Below are 15541 nucleotides of genomic sequence, written 5' to 3'. Positions count from 1 at the left end.
ACACCTGTGTGAAGTGAGGGGCGCTAATATATTAAAGTCTAACTCATGTTGATTAGGTGATGTAATGGTGATGTAAAACAAACGGTGAAAACACAAACATTAAACACCATTAACAATAAAGAGACAATATGACAAAACAAACATTGAACTAAAGACAAACATTAAACCTGTGTATAGGACATAAACAGATGCAACAAAACAAGGTCAAAGCAAATACGTACATCTTTGAGCTGTAAAAGGAGTGAGGCCTTGACTTTTATGCATTTATACGCCACATTTCCCTTTACAATGTATATATCTTCCTCCTGAGCCACTGCAGCCCCATTTATTGATTTAGAGATGTAATATCTGACGTTTCATGATTGTGTTGTGATTTCATGATGAACCAGACTCGATAATTGAGTGACTGTGGACAGAGTGACATAAAGTACACAGACTGACAAACAGCCTCATTACCACAGCCTTGCAATTGTGTTTGTGACTCAAGTAATAAGGCAAATAGATTTTCAGCCATGAACAGTTATTAAGTCTAACGAGGTGACATCCCGACCCCTGTGGGGGTGAAAATTTAGAAGGGACCAACATAGATGATGATGACTAGAATTTGTATTTGCTTATGACAGCAACAACATATCTAATCAACATAAAATCAACTAGGAAAAAGTGCCCTTCTGGGCACAGGTATCCACCAGGAGGATAGGAGTGTGTGTGATGTTTGGCAAAATGTTTAGGAGTAATATAAACATGTTTTTTTGTTTGTTTGTTTCTTGCAACAATTTTCTTCGTTTTGTTGAGGAAATACAGAGCCAGATCACTCATATTAGGCTGCGTACACACCTAAAGAACAAATGTTTGGTCCGTGTGCGATGCCTGATTGCTATTTGATTGCTGCTCCAATTCATTTTCAATGGGAGTCACGTCGTTTGATCGGACAAACCTGTCCGATGTGGGGGCGGAGGGCACAACAAACACATCGGACACCTTGTAGTCAAAACAGCCAACGAACAGGGTGGGACTTCAGATCGGACAGAAGGGTGGTTTTTAACCGCCAACGAATAGGAGAGAACTTCCGTTCTTGACAGCACTGGGTGGGGTTTAGGCTGTAGTCTTCTGAGTTACGTGACACAGACTATTATATCGCTTGTTTGTATGTCTTCTTTTGGCTACGGCCGTGCGTAACTTGGAGAGTCCAAGTTGCGCACGGCTGTCTCCAGTGAGTGAAGTGAGTCCAGTTCTATTCTATATACAGAAATACAGGACGATAGCCAAAATAGCCGTCGGGCCTGTGAGGCTGCATTAATAATTAGTTCTAAAAGCATGTCTTTTTTACGGGGATCACTATTTTAATAGTAGACGCATATATGTCTATGAGTAGCCTAGAGTAGAAATGTAATGGCAGCGTACGAGGTTCACATGCGCAAATATAACAGATGTACAAGTTATCGACACGAATGGTACTTACGGTATGGTACACGATGTAAGCTTGTATATCTGTTTATTTTAAGCATGCGCCACCGCCACCACGCAAAGTTATGACGCGCGCACATGTGGGGGGAGAGACCCGATATATTTTATAGCTCTATGGGAGAGACGCAGACAGAGAAATATTTAAAATCATCCTGTCTCGCTCTAGCGCACGGCCGCACGCATAAAGAGCCAATGGAGCAAATGTTAAATAAGCTACACAGGTGGTCCTAAATGATTAATTGATTACATCACTATAGCAAAAGACGTGATATAGATCAACTCAACTGCAGCGGAGCTGTTCTGACTTGAAGCATAACTGACCAGCACGGCTTCAAGTTTAAACCATAAGATGACATGGAAATGCCCGTCGATTTGATGCGCAGAAATAACATACGCCTATATCGAATCAGGTTAAGGTGCACACATGGAAGAAAAGTCCTTTTTATCGGGATTCGGGGATACTTTGTTGTAGGCTATATACGTCTCCGCCTCTCCGGTGAATTGTATGCACCAGCAGCAAGCACATTATTGTTCAAACACCTGCTCCTCTGTTCATCTGTTGTCTTATTTGGCTAATAAAATAATTATTAAGAATTAATGCAATTTCAAGTTGTTGCTGCAATCATGATTAATGTTGCTGTTCTCTTCTCTCTGTGTGACTGAAGGTTGCGCCCAAAAATTGTAGACAGTGATTTCCCGCACCCCCTCATGTTATTTTTCCCTCCGTCGCAAAATGACCTCTTTTCTTTTTTTCACTATTTGGTTCGCTTAACATGTCCACGTGTCATTTGTTTACATATTTGGTACGCTTTACAAAGTCCAGTGTGAACACCAAACGGACCAAAATCAAAATGCAAATATTTGGTCCTTGGTCCTTGATCCGGACCTTCTAAGTGAACTTTGAGTGTGAAAAACGGCCTCGACAAACTACCGCTAGCTGCTGCTGCAGTCAAGAAAACTACACTGAACATATGTGCATCTATTTCCGCCTATCGTAGCACCGCCCAAATCGCGCAAAGCATTGTGGGACATGGAGGCATCAAATCATAAAAATGTAATCAGTGGTCGGTCGGACAGATCAATGTGTCCGAAAGGTGTGTACGAAGCCTAGCATCTCTGAGGATAGAAAACTTTGGAAGGCAATCTTAGCTAATCAGTGTAGAATCTGAGAAATCCAACAGGCTCGTCTTGATCACATGACTACAGAGATCATGTGTACCGATGTGCGTGAGATTTGGATGAAATCTGTGCGACTAACACAAACAATGTGTTTAGCAGAAATCGGCCTCATGGTGGCGCTATAACCGGCAGATGTGGAGGGATGCAGGGAATTTTTTTTCCATGGCCTCTAGGGAGTGGCATACATAAGTTGTCAGTTATAGGTAAAAACAGGAATTGTCCTGTTATAGCGCCACCGTGAGGCTGATTTGGGGAAAATTGTACACTGTGTTTGTGATTTGTGGCATTTTGTTTGAAACGGACCAATCATGTGAGTTTTGGAAGCCAATCTAAGCCAATCAGGATGGAAGATGGGAAATTGTGCAGATCTGTGTTGATCACATGACTATGGAGATAGTGTATACCGAATTGTGTGATGTATGGATAAAATGTGTACGAGTTATCTACAGAAATGTGTTTTGCCTAAATCGGCCTCATGGTGGCGCTATAACAGGCCGTTGAGGAATTTTTGGGGCAGAGGTTCGTCGTTGGCATCCAGGGAGTGTGTGTGCACAGTTTGGCATGGATCGGGCCAATGGTGCCAGAGATTAGCTGATAACGGACGGACGGAAGGACGGACGGAAGGACACACACACACACACACACACACACACACGGACGGAGTGCAAAACATACTCTCTCCCCATGCCTTCGGCCTGGTGGAGACAACAAATTGTGTAAATGATGATGTCATACTGTATGTCATGTACACACTCCAATTAGTTGATTCGTTTTTGTAATCATAGATAGAATTAGTGTGTGTATAGTGTGTAAATTATTGTTGGCTTTGTGTTAATGTGATTGAGCATTCATTTGTAGTGTAAAATCAGAATATAATAATTTCATACAGAAGGATGGTCTTCCTGCTTTCTTTGTCGCACCTCCAACGGTGCCATGGCGGACTATGCATGGCAGGGGGTCCTCTTCCCTGAGCCAATTATTGTTGGCTTTGTGTTAATGTGATTGAGCATTCATTTGTAGTGTAAAATCAGAATAGAATAGAATAGAATAGGCACATTGGTGGTAGTAGAGAAATCATGCTCCCTCCTGTTATGAAGAACCAAAACCGGCAGTTCAGATGAGCCCCTGCGCTTTAGGGAAACTAGGTCAGTGACTGGTACAGGAATTAGCACAGAAGCTGAGACATACTGTACTAGACAGAGAAAATACTTTGGTTCTCACAGCATAGCAATACCTTGAAACCTTTACAGGACCTTGAGTCCTGTGAACTGTGAATATGTTTCATTACATAATGCATACAAAAAAGAGAGGTTGAGTGTCACGGGGCAACCCGTGCCCTATAGACACTAGAAGACTCCACAATATAAAACTGATCATTACAAACACACACTGCACAGCTGCTTCCATTAATGGACGGTCATCAAGCTCCTTGGAGGTGTGGCTATGTGTAGCATCATATACCCTTATCTGTGTTGCCTAATTCTATTGTAATTGTTTTGTGATTTATTTGATGCCTTGAAATGCATTCAGAGTCTGTTAAGGAAATGTGTAATTGTATAGTTAGTCTATCTCATGGGTCATATTTTACCTTGTTTGAGTAGATTGTCCAATTACTAATCATTGTGGGTGGGTCTCACCTGGTATATAAGGGAGGCTGGAAACATTGAGGGGAGTTTGCTGAGTTGGCTTGAGACAGCAAAGAGACAACACCAAGGGAGAGCTGCCAGAGTCTTCAGGGAAGGCATAGCCTGTTTTCAGTGTCTTTAGTTCTTGGTTTTGTTGTTTTTGTCTTTGTTAGTTAACAAGTGTTTATTTCTTACTTTTGGTTTTGGAAAGTGTATTGTGGCCAGTATTATTTGTGCAGTATTTTGTTTTGCCTCAGACCCGGGCTGTGACAATCCGTCATATGGGCTGTTCATCAGTTTTGGAGGTAAATAAATACAACAAAAGATCTACATTCTTGGACTTCGTCTATTCTTGGAGCCTTGACCGCTCGGCAACTCTTACATTGAGCATGAATATATTTCATTATAACCAGCAGAAGAAAAGCACAGGGCCTGAACAAAGCCTGAACAAGGGACATGTCTCAACAGTAAATTGGCCACTGAGGACATAAACATTACTGTGTTAGAATCAGAATGTGTCCTCCTCAGCGCAGATCTTAATCGAACCAAACACCGGAACTAAACTGCAAAAATGAAATTGAAAACAAGTGTGCTCTTGTGTACATCATTAGCATACAGAAGCACAGACGGGTGGATGAGATGTGCTGAGGACAACCTAGCCTTGGTCGAGACTGTCAGAGACATTTTGAAATCGATTTGGACATTGGTATTACTGTGTCTCTGTCAGCCTCGGTCAACCACCCACAATATCCAGTGATAAGAACTCTGTATTTAATGCTCCTATACTGTACCTGAACAAATGTGTGTAGCTTCAAGCGACAGATGTTACCCATCGAATACCCACTGAAATATTCATTCCATACATAAATGTTTTAATCCCATTTGTGCCTGAATTTCACAGTATAAATCAGAGTGGTGCTGTTGCTGCAGTAAAAAGCCGGTATTACACTCGAGGGAAAGGAAGAAATACAGTGGAATTCAGGCAGGCGCACAAATTGCACCATATCTAATGAGATACTGTGTTGTTATAGATCTAATATAAGGCAAAACACATGCATGCGGTCATGCACACACACCCTTCACAAGCACACATAGATAAGTGCACTCAACTGTAGCTGCAAGTAAACACTGCTTCGCACTCCCCTGCCACACACGCGTGCACACGCGCGCACACACACACACACACACGCGCGCACACACATGCGCGCTCACTCACCCTGCCCAGGATGACATTGATCTCCACTGCTAGCAGTAACCCATACACCATCATCAGGAGTCCAGTGATACAATATCGCAGCTGCCGGGGCCCGATGCCATGTTCCGTGTACTTGGAAAACTTGATGGTCTTCATTATGAAGGCCAGAATCCAGTAGATCAACAAAGCTGAGGAGATAGAAGATCACAATATCAAAACCTGGGCATGGATTTATTCACCGATGTCGCCCGGTAGAAACCTCGTATCTCCATATTGCAACTTTTTATGTTTTTGTATCTTAAGAGAGTACAAATGGACAATGCAATATTACTACAAGCGTGGCTCTGCGAGAGGATAGCTGTCTATGACTCAATGTAGTATTCATTGGATAGTAGCTTGTCACAGTAGCTTGTTATCTATTACTATATATCTATATATCTATTACTATATGAAAAACAAAAACAACAACAACAATAACATTGAGCAGATATCTGCAATGCACAGACGTTCAAAGGCTGATATCTGTTCACAGCTACCTCAGCCATGTCAGGTCAGGAGTTCAAGTGCACCAGACGCAAAAAGTGCTGCCGGTCAAGGATTGGCTGTATACGAACAACCAGAGTGCCGGCCTCAAAGCAAAGTAAAATCACACTTGTGTGAAGTGAGTGGTGAAACTCCGTGTGGGGGTCCCCAGGTGGTCCCCGGAACATCCAGACCCCCAGGAATGCGCCCAGGGGGGCGGGCCGATTCCGGCGAGCCGCCCCACGTCCGAAACGGTTGAGAAATGACAGAGTTACCGTGTGGGGGTCCCCAGGGGGTCACTGTACTGTACTGTACTGTACTGTACTGTACTGTACTGTACTGTAACACCCCACATAGAGTTAATATGTGTGTGTGTGTGTGTGTGTGTGTGTGTTAAGCTGCACAACAGTGACACGCTATTTTCATGCTCGGACCCAGTAGGGGACCCAGGGACACATAGCTACTTAATGGAGTGGTTGCACCACTCAAAAAAGGACCCTAAACTCTAGACTCCTATGAGCATCGTAACTTTCGTAAGCAAAGAACCAGCTATCGCGGGCGCGCATATTGTGTGTCTGTGTGTCTGTCTGTCACACCGGAGCTAATCTCACAAACAGCTGGACCAAACAGCTACCATCCCTAAGTTTGGCGTCATAAATCATAGATATGTAATGTACTGTTGTAAACGACAGATGTCACAGACAGTCCAAGATCCTCATTGGAGCCACGCCGTTTCTATGTGGAGATCCCAGATGAAAATAACTTCCTACTGTAGTTGTATCACATTTCACTTCATGACAGTCCCACAGTTCCCCTTCAGTTTGACCGGCAGCTCAACTCGGGAACGATGCAAACTGGGAATGCATGCGGTGGATTTTATTGTACCTTCCTTCTCTTCTCCCGCATCTATCCTTCCCCCATTCTTCTCTATTCCTCTAGTCATCATTTCTATCTGCTTGCTGGGAGAGAAAGTGTCTTCTGTAAAGGCAGCGATGAGGGAAGTAGCAGCCGCTCTTATCTTGCATAGTGCAAGGTTAGAGTAAAAGGCATGAACCCAAGTAAACAAACCACAGGGTAAAATAGAGGATAAAGTGGAGTGAAGAAATCAACAAACTGCTTCAGAGAAACTAGGATACCACCAGGTCAACGTCAAACCTGGCATCTGTCTACACAAGTCTAATCTAAATAACATTCCTAGCAATGTAAAGTAATATAGTACATCTGCATAGTATCCTTACACCAGCCATGTAATGACACCCGTGAGTCCTTATCTTCCATTCACATCACAACCCCCTCCCCCCCATTATAACCCCCAGGAGGCTGGTCTGCACAAAGTCAAAGCCGACTCCGCAATGCGAGGGAGGGGGAACAAACGCACACGTTTACACAGGGAAGCTAATGACGCATTAGGAAGGCATGAGAACTGAGATAGGAAGATAGGAGCAAACCTTGGAGTCTACAATCCAGGACCTTCTTTAATGTTAAACCTAATTTTAACCAATCTGTATGATAGAAAATCCATTTAGACCGGAGGCCAATTCTAAAAAAAAACGCCTTGTAAATCTAATCAAAAAAAGTCAAATATCTCTATAATGAAAACGTATGAAAATGAGGTTGCTATAGCAGCTAATGTGATATAGAGGCGGTCCTGGCTTGAAATCTAAATGGGTTTAATACAATATAACGACCACATCTGCAATGAGGATGGATGTGGATTGGACAGTAGATGCACCGTTCATCTTTATTGTAGCCATCATTGTAACTCTCTCCGTCGGGAGAGGGAGACAAAAACATGCAGATTGTGTAGGTTTAACAACAAAACAAATGCGACAAAGAGCAAAGTGGTAACATGGCCATGTGTGAGATCCATTTCAGCACAGTTCAGTTGGGTTCAATATGGATTTCTGGATAAATAGCATTGATTGATGTTAAATAGCACAACTCTGTTCTCAACGATATTGCCCTGAGTTTATAATAGTTCGTTTATTAACAATTACAAGCTATCAAACAGCAATGATTTGATCAAAATAACTTATGGAATAGATATATGGATACTATGCTTTTCATTAAAACACATAGGAACAAAATCCACAGCACATCGCTGGGTGACATTGATTAGCCCAATAGCTGAAGTGACTTGAACGTCATCAGTTCGAATCCATAAGGAAGGCGAATGAATAATTACATGAAATGAAATGACTAAGTAAAAGGAAAATGTAAAATAATGCTGAATAAACTGAGGCAAGTTAAAAAATAAGCCATACTGTACCTATTAGTAGTTTGGGGAAGTTTGACGTCTCAATGTTATGATAGTAGACAATGGAAGTGATGGCAGCCATGAATGCCAGTGCTGCAGGCATGTACAGGTGCAAGTGGAGGGACTGGGTGAACCTGGGAGTGGAGACACAACAGGAAAAGGCTAAATAGATTACACAAGGCAGAATGGAGAAATCATCCGTCTAGGGCTTCTGACAGAAATATGGGAGGGGACGCCTTGCTGGGCTAATCAACCGTGAAATAGCCAATCTAAGCTCACAAAGATTGTTTATGAATTTCATTCATAAACAATCTTTTCTCCAGGGGCTTATTTCAGCTAGACTTTTCAAATCAAGTTTTTCGCACAATATCGCCGTCGAAACGCTCTCTCCTTGCCTGTGTAGATGAGCTGTTAAGGTTTGCACACACAGTAAATGGTAAATGGTGTATTTATATAGCGCCTTTACACACACAATTTGATTTGAAAAGTCTAGCTGAAATAAGCCCCTGGAGAAAAGATTGTTTATGAATGAAATTCAAATGTCAGACAGGGAGTTATTAAGTGCACTATTACTATCTAGCCAACATTTACACAATGTTTTCATGTAAATTCTAAATGGTGCATTTATATAGCGCCTTTATCCAAGGCGCTTTGCATAGATTGTGCATTACATTCACCAATTCACACACACATTCATACACCGATTGCGACGGAAGCCATGCAAGGTACCAACCAGCACATCGGGAGCAATTTGGGGTTCAGTGTCTTGCCCAAGGACACTTCGACATGTAGGCAAGAGGAGCCGGGATTCGAACCGCCGACCCATGGATCATTGGACGACCAGCTCTACCTCTTGAGCCACAGTCGCCCACAGTTCAGAAATGTTTTAATGACTTCGGAGAAAATGTTACTGTAAATCAATGGGATATTTAAAACCAGTGGTGTGCTGTGGATTTTTTAACTAGTAGGGCTGTGTGCATAAAGCTCATTTTAATTGCATGTGGGGGGCGTGCGATGGTGCGTGCGGTGTCTGAACTACTGGGGCGGCGCCCTGGATAGCCCTACCACCAGCTCACCACTGTTTAAAACTGAACTAAACATTATTAAACTAAATTATTATGGCTGAAGCAGTGCCTTGTAATATGACATAAAACAGAAAAGAGACTAGTACAGAACCCTGAGAGACTCCAGTCAAGAGACTATATAAGGTTCAAGTGGTTTATAACAACTCATCTACACTGCCAGCGATGTGAGCGAGCCAACGATGAAATCTCATTAGAATACATGTTTTTCAATGAGACTGTCCTGACGTACCGCGAGTGTGCAGCGTCCACCCTCACTCCATTTCAGTGAAGAGCTATCCATCTGCTCTGCACTTCACCGCTCACGTCAAGCTCACAATTTAGCCTAGTAGCCAAAAAGTGAACCCGGACATGTTGAGTACACCAACGTTTTATGTTAGAAATGTTTAGTATGGGTCCCCAGCATGTAGAAACTGCCGGATGCTAACTTGCATATGTTGAGCAAGTTTCATAATTGGCATAATAATTATGTGACCATACCATTAACAACCTATAGAAGGCAAAATATTCAAAATTTCATTATGCTTTATCTAGCATGTGATGTGTCAAACTAGGGGGTTTTCATGATGCTGAATCCATTCCAAGCATTAGTTTTGCAAAAAAAACACCCATTGGGCTAAAAACGGCCAATGCCGTCATCACAAATTGATGATGTCAGCACATTTGTGGGCACGGCTGTTTTAAGCCCAATGAGTGTTTTTTTTGCAAAACTAATGCTTGGAATGGATTCAGCATCATGAAAACCCCCTAGTTTGACACATCACATGCTAGATAAAGCATAATGAAATTTTGAATATTTTGCCTTCTATAGGTTGCTAATGGTATGGTCACATAATTATTATGCCAATTATGAAACTTGCTCAACATATGCAAGTTAGCATCCGGCAGTTTCTACATGCTGGGGACCCATACTAAACATTTCTAACATAAAACGTTGGTGTACTCAACATGTCCGGGTTCACTTTTTGGCTACTAGGCTAAATTGTGAGCTTGACGTGAGCGGTGAAGTGCAGAGCAGATGGATAGCTCTTCACTGAAAAGGGTCAGTCAGTGTCTATTGCCTCCAGTCTCCCATGACCCATGACGCTGTGTTAACAGCCTGATGAGCATCAATCCAGAGAAATCACTGGATGTCACTGCAGTTGTAAACAGACTAATCCTCTCTTTAATCGGGGTTAATCACACTGAGATTGCACGCACGCACGCACGCACGCACGCACGCACGCACGCACGCACGCACGCACGCACACACAGCGCATTTGTGAAAATAGCTGATCTACAAGATCACAATGTTTCACAGCATGTTGTGAGCTTGTACATCTGCTATTAAAATTCAAATACCGGTACATTTGCCTGTAACAACGAGTCTAAGTGAACTTGGTTAAAGGTCCCTATTGGACATTTATAAAACTGGATTTTATTTCAATCTAATAAAATCCTCTAAAAGTGATCATTTTGTTGCGATTATATGTGAGAGTTAATAGCATCAAAAACAACATGGTGCTCCATGGAAGGGCCATTCAACCGGCTGACCCCAACCTGAACCCTAATCATGAAAATGTTCATTGGAGGATGCCGGACCAAGCGCACAGTACAGTGTATCTTCGTGACACATACCCATCGGAAACGATGCCTTCTGCAATCTCACACACGAGGATGAAGAGCAGGACGAAGGTGAGGAGCCAGCGGAGGTTGTGACCCGGAAAGTGGAGCCAGGTGCTGTGATGGATGTGGACCTTGGAGCTCTGGCTGCCCCAACCTAATGCACCACACGGGAAATAACACAACAATAATGAAAACATGCATGCACCTCAGGATCCTCAGTTGTTGTTTGCAATCTGAAACATTCCAGTTAATGAGGGACTCATCAGCACTTCAGACTTGACTTTAATTTGACTCAGTATTTGGTGTGGTGAACATTCAGCCAGCTTGTGAGATTGTACGTAGATCAGCTATTTTCTGCAATGATATTTGGTGTAGAGTAAAAAAAAAAAAAGAAGGAGGTGACCTATTCTAGAGCCCTCATGGGGTTTAAATAACAGTATATTTACACTTGAATAATGTACCGAATATATCTGTAACACCTTTTTCCAAAGCACTGTACTACATTCACACACCAACAGTGGAGCGAACCGCCCAAACAGCCCACAGGGAACAGTTAATCATGCTGGGGTTAGAGGACACTTCCGACACAAAAGAGGGAGCCAGTACGATACAATGCAGCTCTATTCACATTCGGCTCAAAAAGAAACTGAGACTGAGTCACTGCCGCTCCATGGTTGTCCTTCAGATTGGAACATTGTGAACTGGATGATACAGTTACTATGTAGACGAAATGGGTCACCTCTGTGGAAAACATGGCAGCAGCTTTGAACCATGTATTATTAATCACTTTTAACACTTTGCCAAAGGTCTGGCAGACAAGGCCAAGAAAACACAAGGCTAGAAGCCTGCGTCAACTCACTGGCTCAAATTCACGGAATTGATGAATAAACTACTCCACCTCGTTTGTCCTAGTCCAGTGGTTCCCAAACGTTTTCATGTCAAGGACCCCCAAATTGACACTAATTAGCCCGCGGACCCCCATTTGAAGAGATATGCCGCAGGGACCCCCATAAGACAAGATTTTTACGGCTCTAGCAGTGATTCTCAACCCATTTGATGGCATTTCTATCTCTGAGACCCCACGCACGCACGCACGCACGCACGCACGCACGCACGCACGCACACTACTGCATATATGTCTTAATAGTAGGGATGTGCCGATGATATTACCGATGTCGATAATTATGATCTCATTCTGTATTAAAATATTATAATAATTTTGTTCATTCTGAAAAATACATACAGGGTATCTGCACTGCAGGCTCAGGCAAGTCAGATTTAACTTTAATATCTTATATTTAATATTGTGAGCTTGTAGATCTGTTCAAGCTGTTACTTTGGGCTTGTTAATTTGTAAAGAATTAATCGGACTGATGACGATTAATCAAAAGACAACTCAAATCGGCCGATACATGTCAACCTGGAAATACTACGTAACTGCCTTGCCACTTATCAAAAAGCCGTAAAGGCTGCAAAATCAGCCTTTATATCCGCTACTGTCTCTAACAACAGCCACAAACCCCAGGTGCTCTTTAACATTTTTAACTCTCTTATAAATCCCCGCGATGTCTCTCCTATCACCCCATCTCTCACCCTTTGCAACAATTTTCAAGCATTTTTTATGGAAAAAATGTCAGATCTCAGGTCACTGCATACCTTCACTGCCCCACCCCCTGCATCTCTACCCTGTCCTGCTACCCTCGACCATTTCACTCCGGTATCTCTTTCCTCTCTCTCTGACATCATCTCTCATCTCCGGCCCACAAATTGCCCCACAGACAGCATCCCCCCCCGCCTTCTCAAAGAAGTTTTCTGCTCTATTGGCCCAAGTCTGGTCACACTCTTAAATACATGCCTCATGTCTGGACAGGTCCCCGCCCCCTTTAAACATGCTGTAGTCCACCCGCTTATTAAAAAGAAAAACCTAGACCCATCAATCCTCTCCAATTTCAGACCTATCTCACAGCTACCTTTCCTGTCCAAAGTTTTGGAAAAAATAATCTACACGCAACTTCAGTCCTTTTTAATTAGCCACGACATTCATGAAAAATTTCAATCCGGTTTTAAACCCAGACACAGCACTGAAACGGCCATTTTAAAAGTTTTTAATGACCTAATTTTAACAGTTGATTCAGGTAGACCCGCCATATTAGTTTTGTTGGACCTCTCAGCGGCCTTCGACACGGTCCTGGATGGATGCCAACTTCCTACATCTAAACAACAATAAAACTGAGATCATAATTTTTGGTCATAACCCCACCCTTCCTGTCAATACCCTGGGCCCCCTATCATCAAATATCCACACCAGCGCAAAAAACCATAGCTTCATATTTGACTGCAATTTCAAGTTCGACAAACAGATTAGCTCCGTTGTTCAAACTAGCTTCTACCACCTCCGCCTACTCGCCAAAGTCAAACCTTATCTCCCCCACAATCAATTTGAAACTGTTATCCACTCCTTCATCTCATCACGACTCGACTACTGTAACCCTTTATTATGGAATTGACCAATCCGCACTCAGACGCCTCCAACTAGTTCAAAACGCTGCTGCCCGCCTTCTCACCGGTACCAAAAAATTTGACCACATCTCACCAGTCCTCACCTCCCTCCATTGGCTCCGAGTCCCGATTAAAGAAAGGATCGATTTCAAGATCCTTTTTATTTACTTATAAATCCCTAAATGACCTGGCTCCCCCATATATGTCTGAACTCCTACATCGCCACAACCCACCTAGAGCTCTGAGGTCTGCTGACCAGTCACTACTGTCCATGCCAACAGACCTAACCCGTAAAACAAGAGGTGACCGTGCTTTTGCTGTTGCGGCCCCAGGGCTATGGAACAACCTTCCCCCCCACATTAGAACTGCCCAATCCTTAGAGACTTTTAAATTCTCCCTCGCTTTTAATGTTGTCTGATAGTTACTCTCTTGTTCTTGAATCTAATGATTTGTATACTATGTTTTTTATACTTTGTCTTTATACTTGTCTACTGTGAAGCACTTTGGTCAATTTCGGTTGTGTAAACGTGCTATATAAATAAAGGTTGATTGATTGATTGATTGATACCGATGTGTTTGCCGATTAATCTCCCATCACTACTTAATAGTCTCTATAGTGCTGGACTTGTGCTTGTGAGTCAACTCACAGTAACAGTGCCATGGCCATTGGCCAGTGTGATTTCCCAAATCCCACACAAGTTTCATAAGACAGTAGGATTTCTCCTACTATACATCTCTAGCAAAATAGCAAATACAGTGTGACAGTAGTCACATTCATATGAGAAAGCCTTTCTAGATTTGTCGGGCGTTTGAAATCTTAGACTGCGTCAAGTTGAACAGTAAAGCTTTCACAACCTTGCGGTCTATTTTTGGAGACAACGGTCTTGTAGAAACAAGTATAGCGCAAGGTGACAGGGTGACACTGACAGATGTGAAGATGTGTTGTCTGTCACACTCACAACAAGCATAGCAGTCATTCCCAAGTGTCTCTGTTCTGCTGTTATTGTGTACAGGTCAGTGTTGTTTTTGTCGACTAAAACTAAGACGAAAAATGTTCGTCGACTACCTTTTTCCACTGACTGACATGTGACTAAAACTAAATGAAAACTATTCAAGAGACTAATGACTAAAACTAAAATCAAAATTTGCTGCCAAAAACAACACTGGTACAGGTGCATTTGTCTTTGTTGGGTGGAAACCTCATATGTCCAAAACTGTCACTTTTCAGGATTCAAATAAAAAAATAGCAAAAGTAGCAGATCTACAAGCTCAAACGTCAAAACGTGTAGCTTCCGGTGCCACGTTTCGAGCTTGCAGATCTGCTACTTTGAATACTTTTGAGTGAGGCTATAGTATGATGAAGTAGTGCGTTCATTTACGAAAAACACAAAGTTAAAAATACGGAGATAAGTCCCTATATCTTGTGCCACCCCTTACCCCTTATCCCTAAACTTATTTGCCAATTTTTACTATTTTAAAACGTTTTAAAATAGTACAAATAGCCGATCTACAAGCTAACAACGTGTCGATGTAGATTTGCTAGTTGAACTATTTTTAAATGTTTTAAAGATTGAGCCCAAGATGTTTCTGCCCGGCAGAGATGATATGTTATCTGGTTTCAGTTTAATAGGAATCGTAATTTGTCCCTTTGTTATATTGAGAGTCTTGTTCTTCCATATGCACTCACAGTAACATGACTGTGATACGACTATGGACTATGGTGACTGCTGTGCAACTACAGACATCGAACTGATTTAAAACAGGCACACGAACACGCACATGCGCACACACACACACACACACACACACACACACACACACACACACACACACACACACACACACACACACACACACACACACACACACACACACACACACACACACACACACACACACACACAGTGTGTGTGAGTATAGCAATGAATCAAGGACACAGAGCCACTATTAGGCTGCAGTGATAAAGAGCGGCAGCTCTGTAACACTGATGACACTAATGGAATGGCCAGCAGCCTGCAGGTTGTAACATTACATAACACCTACATGACGGCTCTTCACACACCACAAGCAAAGGGGCTCGGCCGCTCAGGGAACATGTCCTTATGCGCTA

At 42.6% G+C, this 15541-nt stretch overlaps 1 protein-coding gene across 2 annotated transcripts in view; it reads right to left on the bottom strand.

Moving 5' to 3' along the window:
* The window catches only part of abcc8 (ATP-binding cassette, sub-family C (CFTR/MRP), member 8), a 129396-nt gene that overhangs the window by 106280 nt on the left and 7575 nt on the right, over positions 1 to 15541 (bottom strand). For both annotated transcript variants that reach the window (XM_079501909.1, XM_079501910.1), the window contains exons 3-5: positions 10945 to 11086; positions 8258 to 8379; positions 5488 to 5654 (exon numbers count right to left, since the gene is read on the bottom strand). In XM_079501909.1, the coding sequence (XP_079358035.1) occupies positions 5488 to 5654; positions 8258 to 8379; positions 10945 to 11086 (431 nt within the window). The remainder of the gene's footprint in view (positions 1 to 5487; positions 5655 to 8257; positions 8380 to 10944; positions 11087 to 15541) is intronic.

Source organism: Electrona antarctica (genome assembly GCF_951216825.1).
Source record: "Electrona antarctica genome assembly, chromosome: 5".
Classification (NCBI taxonomy): Eukaryota; Metazoa; Chordata; class Actinopteri; order Myctophiformes; family Myctophidae; genus Electrona; species Electrona antarctica.
This window is presented reverse-complemented; position numbering and strand designations above follow the sequence as displayed.